General features: G+C 40.3%; 1 protein-coding gene across 1 annotated transcript in view; it reads left to right on the top strand.

The window, feature by feature from the left end:
• The window catches only part of hmcn1 (hemicentin 1), a 489515-nt gene that overhangs the window by 181754 nt on the left and 294040 nt on the right, over positions 1-13721 (top strand). The window contains exons 12-14 of the mRNA XM_073063293.1: positions 2984-3125; positions 7826-7953; positions 9823-9936. Of these exons, the coding sequence (XP_072919394.1) occupies positions 2984-3125; positions 7826-7953; positions 9823-9936 (384 nt within the window). The remainder of the gene's footprint in view (positions 1-2983; positions 3126-7825; positions 7954-9822; positions 9937-13721) is intronic.

Below are 13721 nucleotides of genomic sequence, written 5' to 3'. Positions count from 1 at the left end.
AAACTTTGCAAGAAACTTTGGTGGCTGGTGTGATAGTAAATAGAGTAAAAGAGAAATAATGAAGTGGTGTTCATGGATTCGTGGACAGTTCAGAAATCTGAGGCAGAGGGAGGAAGCTGTTGAGTGTGCATCTTCAAGCTCTTTTACCTCCCCCAATGGTAATAATGAAAAGAGAGCATGTCGCGGAATGAAGAATGCCACCTTCTTGAGGCTCCACCTTTGGAAGACGACGTCATTGGTGGGAGGCTTGTGCCCGTGATGGGGCAGACTGAGTCTACAACCTTCTGCAGCCTCTCTTAAATCTTGTGCATTGGAGCCTGCATACCTGGCAATAATGCATCCAGTCAGAATGCTCTCCACAGCACATCTGTAGAAACTTGCTGGCCTTTTGTGACATACCAAACCTCCTTAAACTCCAAGTCCCCGTCAGGATGATCTTCCATATAAGTAAGGAGAGTTAGCTACTGTGCTGATCGTTCCATGAATCTAGTAGCATAAAGATCATTACCTTCAACAGGGCTCACTTACTTTCGTCTGAAAGAAACATAAGAATTTCTATCAGAGCTTTACAAACATTAATGTTGATACTGTGCATTTTGCAAGATGAGCCACAGAAGTAATTTAAGGGGTGATAATTGTCTAAATTTCTTTAAGTGCGTGTGCACAGGCTTTTTGTTACAATATTTTTGCTGCTCACAGTCCCCTGACTATGTTCACAGACATTTTATAAAAATTTGGCCTTTAAAACTGATAAACTAGTACATTGATTTCCTGAAGCTGAGTTGAAATGCTTAATGAAGCCCAGTCCTGCTTCAGGCTCAGCTGAGGTTACTTGAATGCTTCAGCTTGGTTGCCACTGTTAAACAGTGACGTCAGTTTTCAGTTTCTTTATGAAAATTGTTGGTTTTGGCATGGAAGTGAAATAGTTGATTGTTTTCTTTTATTCAAGAATGCAGTTCCTAGGCTTGGTTGCTAATGACATAGCTAATGGCAGCATTAATCATACATTGGCAAAGCATGTAAAGATTATTCTAGAAAAAGGCTGTGTAATGTATGTTATAAATAAAGACCGACGTTTCTTCTCAATATCTCTCTTGCACCTGTTTATTCTTCTGACCTCTCCCCTTTGTCTTTCCTGTACTTCCAATTTTTTTTTGAGTCATCTGGTATAACTTCAGCTTTTGAATTACGTATAATTGAAGGCAAGAAAATAATGTGTATTTATAAATTCTAAATCTATGATGATATTGTATACAAAATAATTTGCAACTCTAAATATTCACAAAGACTGCTTGCATGAGTTGTGCATTGTTTTGAAGTTTCTGTAATTTCAAATCATCATGGTCAAACAGAAAATGTCAGTGATAAAGGGATCATATTATGTGACTGAAAATCATGAATCTGGAGTTTGTGGTCAGTCTCATGGGTTCACTGTTCAACTTGAGACTCAGATCTGCATCTTTTAAAACAGTAACAGATGAGCTCATATCTTCCCCGCACTTACGGATGTCTCAAGTGGCGGCTGTGATAGTATCACCTCCATCACCCTGAAGGTGATACGTTTGACTCTGGCTGTTGCCCTCGGTCTCCGGGTAATATCTGCAATAACATCTCCCCAGTGAACGTGAGCTAACCCACAACAAAACTGCTGCACGTAAAATTAATTTGACTCTGCCTTCCCTTCCTCAGGAATGCAGCAAAGTATATTTTAACAGCAAAGTGGAACCACATTTCTGCTATCTTGACCAAGACTGTGACGTTGATAACATCTATACTTTCCAAAATGGCTCTCTTGCTTTTTTTTAAATGATATGCTCAACATTTAGCAGAGATGGTAAATGCTTCTTTTGCCTGCATGATGGTGATTTTCTCTTTAATGTTTTGTTTGAAATAAATTTGGCACTAATTTAACCGTGAAGATAGATCTACATTAAATACTTTGAATCCTGGGGTTAATATCAACTTCCAATCTTACAAAACAATTGAACTTTTAACCTTCAATTACTGAAGTCAACATCATGGGGCCTACAAGTAAAAGGAGAACAGTGTAGTGAGGTTCGACTGCATTGACTATGTCCTTATCTCAAGTTATTTGCAGGGAAAAGGATTTAAACTGGTGGCTCTCAGAACTAAGCATTTTGTGACCTCTGGGATATTTTATGGAAAATTAAGACATTTAATCAGTGTAGGAATTTGCATTGTTTGCTCTGACAAATCACATCCTATTTGTGTGATGTCTCAGGCAGAATCACTGATATTTCATTTGTTATTTTTAAAGTGTTGTGGATGTTCCTTTGGACCTCATGGTTTTAATGGGGAGCTCTGAAGTCCTGGGATAGGTAGGGAGAAATGTTCTTCAGTTCTCCAGTAACGTAGCTGTTGGCGTAATGCTCTGACAAATCACGTCCTATTTGTGTGATGTCTCAGGCAGAATCACTGATATTTCATCAGTGCCAGCAGTCGGAAGATCAGGGTTCCACTGTTCCATAGCTGTTACAGTGTGAGCGATCACTGATCAGGGTTCAATTCCTGCCGCTTTCCGGAAGGGCTGTCGATGTTCTCCCTATGATCACGTGGGTTTCCTCTGAGTGCTCCAGTTGCCTTCAACATTCCAGAGACGTGCGGGTTAGGGTTGGTAAGTCGTAGGCATTCTATATTGGCAGCCAAAGCTTGCTGGCTTCCCCCAGCACATTCTCGGACTGTGTTGGTTGTTCAAATTTCACCTGTGTGTTCACCTGTACATGTGACAAATGAAGCTAATCATAGCTTTATCTAGCACAATGGCTTATGTGACTGTCCCAGAATCCAATGGCCTGGTTTCATAATCCTGAGAATCTGTGTACCATGAAAGTCTCCTGTTCAATTCAACAAACAGTTAAGTGCATTTCTTCAAATTGGTAGTCCTTTCCTGAATCTCCTATGATTTGCTTTTTACTAAAACCGTAATATTCCAAGTAAATGATAATGCTGTGCTTTAAACCAGAACCTCCACGAGTCAGAGTGTATCCCACGAACCAGACGTTCACAGAAGGGAGGGAAGTGCGAATCAGCTGTACAGCCACAGGATACCCCCGTCCACACACGGTCTGGACTCATAATGACATGTTTCTAATCGGAACAAGCAGGTATGGATTGCTGTAACATTTTCTGACAATTGAATATTTTGTCGCAGTTGCCATCAGTAATTCAGAAGACGCCTTTCCGTGCTGTTGAATTATTCTGTGTGGATACCGGGTCTGCCTCCGGCTGTCTGTTGAGGTGACCGCTTCATGCCGCAGAGGAAGCTCTTGCGATGTCAGTTCATGATGGACTCAGTTTTGGCCTGTGAGAGGTTGCTGATGTTAGCTTACATCCTCTCAGTGGATTGGCAACACTTTGTGGAAATCTTGTTTGGTGTCTTTACAGTGTTGAGTTGCCTGCTAAAGCAGAAGTTGTCAAACGTGTGGGAGAGAGATCAGTTTGAAAAATTTCTATTCAATTTAAAATCAAAGAATGTATACGCTATACGACATGAAATTCTTACTCTTCATACTCCTCGAAGCCAAAAACAACCCCAAACAACGTCAGAACCCCAAACCTTCCCCCCCCCCAAACAGCAGCAAAAGCATCACCCCTCCCCCCACTGGCGTGACCAAACTGGAAGAAGTTGCCTGAGTCTGCAAAAAACCTCTGGTGACATCTTTAGCTCCTCTCTCTCCTCTTAACAGCTGGACTGGAGCTGAGACAGTATCTAGAGGAGGGAAAAGAACAACTTGCATTTATTGTACATTTTCATTACATTTTATTTTTGTTACCTCATTCAGAAGCAAAAGTGATAACAATTGAGTCGCAGCTAAATCAATGCTGGGAAAACACTGGAGAAAAGTTAATCATTCATTTGTATGAATATAGGTTTTATTAATTCCCAGCAATTGTACACTTGAAAGGAACTTTATGATAACTGAGCCTTGCTTAATAACTAGGTCTGTTGAAACATGTATTCAGCCAAGTTAAATCTCCGATTTGAATTTCAGTACCCAAGTAGAAATTATTTTGCTGTCTACCAGGGTCAGTTTCAAACCATGTTGATCTCATCATCATTGTCTCCAGACTTGTTTATGTCACTGTTAATGGTAATAAAGTGATAGGTACTTGTTTTGAAAGGAATCCCATATTTTAGGTGATTAGCTTTACATCCATTTTCATATGCTTCCCTCAAATGCTGCCCTATAATCATGCTTCCCAGCTGCAAAACCTTGGAGCAGGTGATGATGGTACTCAGGCTCCTTAATGTACTGACTCCGCCAGGAGAGACTGACACGTTCTAAAGCAATTCCTAAAGTTGACATGGCATTGCATTCATCTGTATGCAGCTGATCAACTGGGTAAATATGAGTTCAAACAATGGGTATATGTGTAGACATATTGCAAGGTAAATACTTCCCTCCCACTGTTATGAAATAAAAGTGGTCTTTTTTATCGCCTTGAAGAAAAAGGCACAGAACAGACCCCATTCCTCCATGTTCAATCTCCACAAAGTCAATTCCATTTGAGTATTTAGTGTACAGTAGGTTGTAATTAGACAGAGGAACTAAAAAATATGTCAGCATCTATACAGTTGATTACAGTCCAATAACTACTGCGAACCATAATGAAGCAGAGAGACTTGGCTTCAATGTTCAAATGCAATCAACAAGGATTTAGTGGCTCAGATGAAGGTCAGACTTTGGAAGCGCCTTTGAGGTTAGTTGGAATTTGTAGAACTTCACAGTAACTTTGAGGCGAGGAGGTATGGGGTTGGTAGGTGTTTGGAAAGTGGTGGTTTTAATAAATGTTTTCTGGTGAAATTAGAACAGGCTTAACTCATGTCTGTGACTACCCAGTGCTCTAGCGCCCTCCAATGGTAATAATCTGAAAATTCCCTATTACTGCGTTCATAAAGTGGTCATAGAATCAATCCACACAGGAACGGGCCCTTTGGGCCAATTGGCCCATGCTGTCCAACGTGCTCCATTCAAGCTGTCAGTGATCGGCCTGTAACCTTCTAAACTTTTCCAATCGACATATCTATCCAACTGTCCTTTGAAAGTTGTTATTATATCTACCTCAACCAGTTCCTCTGGCAATTCATTCCATATAGATACCACCCTTTATGTAAAAGAAAGTTGCTCAAGTTCCCCTTAAATCTTTCCCCTTTCTCCTTAAGTCTCTGCATTCTGGTTTTCGATTCCCTAACTCTGGGAAAAAGACTGAGTGTATTCACCCTATCTATGCCCCTCATAATTTTATACACTTCTATAAGCTCACCTTTCCGTGCCTTATGCTTCGGAAATGAAGTTGTAGCCTGTCAAACCTCTTTCTGTAACTGAGTCCCACAAATCTTGGTAGCATCCTTGTAAATCGTTTCTGCGCTCTTTCCAGTTTAACAACCTTTCCTATTTCAAGACGACCAAAATTGAACAACACACTCTTCAAGTGCCACCTCACCTGCATCTTGCATGACCACACTGTGACCTCCCGACTTTTATACTCAGTGCCCTGACTTGTGCAGGGATGTTGTGCCAAAGGTTGATGCATGCAGACATGCTGCTAGAATGCAAACAGAATATGCTAAAAGTCTTCAGCAGGTCAGGCAGCAACTGTGGAAGGGTTGAAGAAGAAAGGGCAAGGTGGAGGAATGCACAGAACATGATGAAGCGGGGTCAGGTTTGCCGTAGTAGTAAACTGTTGAAAAGATTCATGAGCAGTTACCAAGAGCGAGAAGGGGAATAAAGCAACATGAAAAAGCTGTGAAATGCAATTCAGAGTGATAGCAAATGTCCAGCAGAGCAGGTAGCGTCAGTGGTGGAAAAACAAGTCTTAATATTACAGATGGTAAGCTTGTTGCAGAATTGGCCAAACCTGACACCCGGAACCGTTGAGCTGAATATTCAGTTTCTAGGATTTTCATTTTTTTAAAATTTTGGTATCTGGAGGTTTTAAAATTCTCAGCACTGCTCCTGCCATCTGCATTTTGAAAATTTGCTTCTATTATTCTCAGTGTCTTGTGCGGTTGTGTGATTTGTTAAATAACCATATTCTTTTTATTAGATGAAGCTTTCTTATGCAGTATTTGTAAAATCTGCTTGAAGCAAGTACTAGAAAAGAGTTTTGATTTTACTCCTGTTTCTGATCGATGTTTGTTCTTTAAGGTTGTTATGCTTGACCAAACCATTCACATCCCTGTCACTCGCTCCCCTGACATGACAGAAGAAAAGGGATTCCTTATGTTAGATTCTTGTGTCAAGAAAATCCCTTTTCACCCACCATTACGCTGTTGACACAAAGCAGAGTGTAAAATTTCACACATCCGGTCGAAAACCATAAGACCATGAGAAGAGAAGACATAGGAGTAGAATTAGGCCATCTGGCCCATCGAGTCTTCTCCACCTCTCTCTTTCCCTCCTCAGCCCCACTCCCCTGCTGCTTCCTATAACCTTTGATGCCATGGCCAATCAAGAGCCTATCAATCTCTGTCTTAAATACACCCAACAACATGGCCTCCACAGCTGCCTGTGGTAACAAATTCCACAAATTCACCACCCTCTGGCTACAGGAATTTCTCTGCATCCCTGTTTTAAATGGACGCCCCTCTATCCTGAGGCTGTGCCCTCTTGTCTTAGGTTCCCCCACCATGAGGAACATCCTTTCCACATCTACTCGGTCTAGGCCTGTCAACATTTGACAAATGGTTCATGGTTTACCCTTTTAGCACTGGGTGAGGAGATAAGAAGGAGAGGGAAGGATTTTGCATTGAAGGCAATATTAAAGCAAATTAGAAGCCTTTAGAATCATGAAAATCCGTTTGGTTGCCCTTCATTACTATTAAATTTTGTGTACGGAAAGATCAAGTGCAACTCACATTGAAATTGGAATAGACAGTAAGACTGTGGTATGAAAATATCTGGTATTGTGAAGCAAACAGAGCAGAGCATTACAGAGCAATGGGAAATCACATGATGGCATTGTTCTCTTAACCAAGAGAATTTTGTTTGATTTGTGGCCCTATTTCTAATTTTCCGGCAGGCCCTCTTTGAACTGTGCGGAGCCAATGCCATTCCAATGTTTTGCCTAAATCAAAAAAATATGAATCTGTTGCTATCAAACGTAAATCTGTGAGAGTAGTGAGGCTGTGGTATGGCCTGTTAGCCTCTTTGGCATATATCCACATTGCCAATGAAGACAAGACTGTTCAGCATCTCAAATTAGCTAGTGAGAGCTCCTTGCTGTGGGATCTGAAAATACAGAACACACAAGACCCCAGTTTATCTCCAAGTTTGTAGTGAGGTAACTGATCCCAGCTGGTGTCACAATAAATAATAACTTCATCGGTGACAAAGGAGGCAGTGGTTTGGAGGGAGTGGGGAAGCAGTGGGGGGGTCTGCAGTGTGCCTCTGTGCTACCAGTTATGACTGCTGAGAAATGTATATGATTGAGAGTGTTGGTGACAAGTGATTCTGCTGTAATCCACTTTTTATTTTTCCTGTCCCCAAGCAAACCACTAGCAAAAAGTCCACTTCTCCTCACCTCACTTCCTGCCACATGTCGATCTCCAAGATAAAAAAAAATGAATGAATCTAGATTGTATGGAACGTCACCAATGGATCTGCATTTCCGCATAGAATAGAAGGTTAAAACTGAGAGCATTTTAAATACCTCGATATAATAGTCTCTTCCATGGTTTTGAAAGAATTATTTGCAGTGAAGTTAGATTTTAAGTTTGTGGCCTTCAATAGTAAACTTTATCAGCAGTAAAATCTTACAGCAAATGCATGTCTAACAAGTTTAATTTCTTTGTGTTTTAAAGGCATATGCTAAGCAAGAGTGGCAGTCTAATTATTAGACCAGCTTCTCAGAAGGATTCTGGAGTTTACACCTGCCTGGGCAGTAGCTCTGCAGGGACAGACAGACAAGCATCCATTCTCACTTATATAGGTCAGTGGGTTATTTCTGTGTGTTATGCATTAAAGTGCTGAAGAGTAAACTTCTGTCCTATACTGCCAGCAAAGTGCCAGTCCTGACTGGGAAATGCGTTGACTAAGGTGGGACTGCAAAGCTGGTATTGTCCTGCGGGAGTTAACTGTATTGCAGACTGCCGCAGAAGTGCAGTGCGAGGAGGTGAGGTCATCATTGTGATAATCAGCAAGCTAAATTAAAATCCTGGACTGACACTTCAGATGAGATGGTTGGTGGTGACCCTATCTGAAAACTTTACACCCTAAAAAAATCCACAACATGCAAATAACCTTGTGCCCATAATTCTCCAAACTTTTCCCTGAGCCTTTGTCATGACATTTCTATGAAAACCTGACCAGCAGCTACTTGGAATTACTTCTTGCAGCACTGTCAACGATGTCAATTTGATTTAAGATGATTTTGGATGTTGAACTCATTTTCCTCCCAAGGCAGAGCACAACTGATTTTCTGGCATCATTTCTCACTTACCGTATTGTTGCTCAGCAAAACACTGGTAGCTCTGGGAATAAGGTCCAAGTTGATCAGAGTTGTTGTGCCATGGCAGAATTAGTCAGCATAGAATGCCATAAATTGCACATCATGTCATTCCAAAAATGTCCAGCCCCTTACTAAATGTGTAAAACTGGCTTCTTACATGAGCTGTGTATCTCTCAAAGTGATGTTGAGGCTGTTTCCTTGAAACAGGACAGTTTTTGATGTTAATTATCAATAAATTCGCTAAGAGAATCAAACTGCAGTTGTGCTATGTGAATTTTAGCAAAACGTTTGCTGAAATCTTACATTTTGCTGAGTGTAGAAGTAACTTGTTTACTTGGTGCATTATGCAGTTAGGTAAAACTGGAAGCTGATCGTTGATAGGTCTGGATAATGAGCAGATTATCAGACTTGCATCTTTGATTCTTGTCCAACACCAACAAGAGGCTGAGCCACTTTATATTTTCATTCTTTCAGCAGATACTTACGCAATTTAAGCAGATTGCTGGTTGGATCAAGAGTTGAAAAAGGCATTAATGCTTCTTATTGTTCTCAATCTTGTAAAAATGAGTTATTGACCATCATTGAATTCATTACTCCTTGTATAGTTTCATGGTTTTAAGCTTATTCTCAAGGTAGCAAGAAAGGTCTCTCCAAAATATTTCAATCCTATAATGAGGAAAGTTCAGTTCAGTACTTCTGTACTTATTTTAAGTTTAGATATAATTTGTGTGATTTTATTACACTGAAGTGAGTAGGGTTTCAGAGTAACTTTCATATTGGTATGAAAGTCTAGTTTAACAACCAAGGTTAGCTTGTGCCTATCATACCGGAGCAAAAATAAGCTCAGATCCAAGCCAGATAAAAAGTTTAGTGAAGGTCGATGCATTGTGAAGGACCCCACGCACCCCTCACACAAACTCTCTCCCTCCTGCCATCTGGCAAAAGGTACCGAAGCATTCAGCCTCTCACGACCAGACTGTGCAACAGTTTCTTCCTTCAAGGCATCAGACTCTACTGTGTCTATTGTCTTGTTTATTCATTATTGTACTGTCCTGCACTGTTTTGTGCACTTTATGTAGTCCTGCGCAGGTCTGTAGTCTAGTGCAGTTTTTATGTTGTTTTACATAGTCTAGTGTAGCCTTGTGCTGCCTCACATAGTCCAGTGTAGTTTTGTGTTGTTTCATGTAGCACCAGGGTCCTGGAGGAATGTTGTTTCATTTTTACTGTGCACTGTACCAGCAGTCTGTGGTTGAAATGACAATAAACTTGACTTGAAAAGAGTGGTTTTTATTTTAGGTTCTGAAAGCAGTTCCATTAGGAGTTGTAATGTGTTATTTTTCTTCTCCGCAGAGGCTCCAAAGGTTACTGTTGTCCGAAAGGAAATCCTTATTGGCCTTGGGGACACTGCAGTTTTGAAATGTAAAACCACTGGTGTTCCAGAGCCAGAGGTCAGATGGTTCAAAGGTGAGAGAACTAGCTGGACTGAAACTCCCATGGGATTCAACACTTCAGAAAAACCAGCTGCCTGCTGGTACAAGTACAGTACCATTATATGTCAAAAAAAACCAGTGTGATCATTGTTTATCCATTTGTAACCAAGAGCTTCTGGAAATTTGGTATTTTCAGTTTGGCGTACTTTGCTCCAGACTTAAATCTAATACTTCTGATCTAATTTGTTGGATGTTTGTGGAATTGAGTCAAGGAATTTTGCAATATCATTGTGTGCATTGGCGTATTGTATTCAATTCAGATCACCTCGTTTATAATAAGGATGTAGAACCTTTAGAGAAGGTGCAGAGGAGATTTACAAGGATGCTGCCTGGATTAGAGAGCATGCCTTATGAAGAAAGGCCGAGTGAGCTAGGATGTTTCTCTTGGAGCAAAGGAGGATGAGAGGCAACTTGATAGAGGTGTATAAGAAGGTAAAAGGCATAAATGGAGTTAATGCCTTTTTCCCAGTGTAGCATTGGCTAATGGAGAAGGAATAATTTTAAGATGATTGGAGGAAAACATAGAGGGATGTCAGAGAGTATTTTTACACACAGAATGGTGAGTGCATTGCCAGGGTGGTGGTAGAAGCAGATATATTAGTGACATTTAAGAGTCTCTCAGAAGGCACGTGGATGAAGGAAAAATAGAGGGATGTAGGAAGAACAGTTTAGATTGATCTTAAAGTAGGTTAAAAGGTCAGCAGAACATCAAGGGTTAAAGGGCCCTATACTGTGCTCTAAAGTGTATGAACTATGTCATAAGGCACAGTCCTAATGCTTCTAAGCATGTAGATACAGAACATATTCTCAAGCTACTGTTTTACTCCTTCAAATAGTAGTCTTAGATTATCGTCATGCAGCACAGAAGCAGAACTTATAGTCCACCAAGTCCACCCAAACAATCAAACATCCATCTGCACTAACCACATATTATTTCAAATAATTTACATATTCCAGTCTGCTTGGCACTGGAGAACAATGCAAATTGGGAAAACGTTCTATCAGTCATCTTTATTTGCTTTGCAAGAATATCCCTCAGGTTTCCAGTCACTGCCATTTTAATTCTCTCCCTCAGTCCCATTCTTAATGATGTCTCCTTCAATGTTCTGCTGCTCTCTGATAGCTCAATGGAGGTTAGGGGAACAGCATCTGATCTTTTGAGGAATCACTTTGTATCTTCCTGAATTCGGCAATGATTTCAGTATTCTCATACCAGAATCATTACTCAATTTTGGTTTTGGTTTGGTTTGCAGTTTCTGGAAGCCATTTTAGCTGTTGCTATTAACAGCTTCTCCTCCCTCATGTGTCCAATTATAATACTGCTTTTGCCAAACAGACATTAATCCATCCCTTTCCCGGCCTTTTCGCAGTCCCTCCCCATCTTTCTCTGCTTCTCTTGTTACTCAAAACAGTAAAATCTCTAGTAATTCTGATATGTCATTAGCTCGAGTGTTTCCAGAATCTGCTTTATTTCATAAAACAGACTTACACTATAAATGTCTGGTTTCCTATCTTCCCTTCATGATTGCTGCCTTCCTGCCACTTCATGTTCTCCTGAGCTGGAAGAATCACTTGATGTGTGGTTTGTTTTGGATCGTTGCTCCAAAGTTCAGCATCCGCAGTCTCTTGTGTCGTTACTGTGAATTGTTGCCTCATTTACCACAGCAAGGTACACCATGGCTACAAAGAATCATTCAGCATTCTGGCACGAATGGGATAAGCTTGACTCGTCATAGCAAAATGAACTGAAGTTCCGGAATATCATGTACTGACTCCAGACTGGGAGTTAACCACATGAGCCATCTATTAGCTTCATACATAGATTTGTCAAATAAAACTACAAGAAATCCTTCTGGCACAGTCAGCAACCATTTCCCATTCACATAAGTCTATGTTTTAATGGCGTGGCACTCCATGCACTCCAATGCTTATGAATTGATTGTGATGCCTCTTACTAAAATATTGCTGCAAATCGTTGCAAGTATAAAGTATTAAATTCATTGCTTGTATGAAAATGATGCATTTTCGAATGGGAATAATGTTACTGTTTAGAATTTTAAAGTGAGATCATTCAACTTTGTTGCAAAGGAATGTATACTGTATATTTGTAGTGTTTGTGTTACTCAGATCAGTTCTGCATTATTCAGTAACTGGACTGTATAATTGACATATTTATAATCCACTCCATGACTTATATTTGAATAAGTCTGAATATTAATATAGCTGATTTAACAGTATAATTGGCATCTAGAGTTTCTTCAACTCATGAACTTCAGCAACGTTCCCTCTAATCTGTAATGACTAGTTTGTGCAAAATATCTTGTGCTGTGCAATTTTTTGCCTGGTGACAACAATAAGTGCACACTGAATAACTTCTTCAATAAAAGCAGTATAAATAAGCCAGTTCTGAAATCTGCAGATTTATCATCGCAAACTCCACGTTGTCAACACCGTCTGCATCAGAAACCAGAAAAGGAAATGTGATTGTGCATGATTGTGAAATATACTTTAACATGCTGAGGAGATAGGTGGTGACAAACTTGTGCACGCAGTTTAAATTCCTTTGTGCGCTAGGAGCAGAAGATGTGTCTGTACACACACGTACACCTTAGAAGGAACATTGAACTTCAGCCTAAACTCTTTACTGCCTGGAGGGTACTTTTCGTGCCAATGGAGAGCTTTCTTATTTGATGGCTATAGATTTAGAATTCTTTCACAGGGCGAGATTAGCAGTTGGACAGAAGAAGTTTCAAAGGTCTCGACCCAAAACGTCCTCTCCATAGATGTTGCTGACCTACTGAGTTCCTTCTGCGCTTTGAGTGTGTTGCTCAAGATTTCTAGCATCTGCAGTATCTCTTGTGTTTAGGATGTTCTTGATGCACCCTTGAAAAGTGAGGACCGCTCAAAAGGGAGAAGGAACATTTTAGATGGCATAGGGGACCTCAAGTCCACGTCAGGGGACCATATAGAAAACCAGTGCATACAGAAGATAGCATCATAACATAATCTACCAGCCTGTGGGGCACCCTCTACCCTATCCTAGCTTCTGAGGAGTCTGACCTTCCCACTTTGGCCTCCATAGAATCCATAGAACCAGACTGACGTGGGTTATCTGTGCCTGCAACAATATTTGTTTATCTCTGGTATTAGGTGTTTCACACTAAAATGCTCTCAGCATTTAGTTGAGACAAGACTTGTCTTTGTGGTCTCATTTTGTGCCTCACCTCTTTGATGGCAACTCTCTGTTGATATCTTTCCAGTTGCACATCAGCCAGGTTATCCACAGTTCTTATAAAAAGTGTTGCATAATGTCAATGTCCTTTGTCGATCCAAGACTAGTCTTTCTCCTTTACTTTTAATTCCATATACCATGCAGCCCTGTCCCTTCTGCCTCATTTACTATTGGTGCAAACCATATAGACTATTTTAAAGGTCTCTTCATGAATACCCACAAATCCTTAGCTGTTGACTTTACCCAGTTTAGTCAATTTGAAGAATTTCAATATAATTTTGTTTTCTATTTTTCAGTTTGGGATGAAGCAACTTCTCATCACTTTCAAATATCTTTCTATTGTGGTCTCAGCCAAATTTAGTCTATTTTTCTCTGTACTCAGTTCTGAACCGTATACGCACAAGGTAATTTAAAGGTTCCACAAATGGTTTTGAGATACTTCACTGGTCACCCCCTGTGACTTTATTACAAATCACCAGCTGTCTATACCATTGAAATAATGGTTCACATTGGTTCAGAATGGTTCA

Source organism: Hemitrygon akajei, chromosome 12 (genome assembly GCF_048418815.1).
Source record: "Hemitrygon akajei chromosome 12, sHemAka1.3, whole genome shotgun sequence".
Taxonomy (NCBI): domain Eukaryota; kingdom Metazoa; phylum Chordata; class Chondrichthyes; order Myliobatiformes; family Dasyatidae; genus Hemitrygon; species Hemitrygon akajei.
Note: the sequence above shows the minus strand (reverse complement) of the source record. Positions and strands in the feature narration are given on the sequence as shown.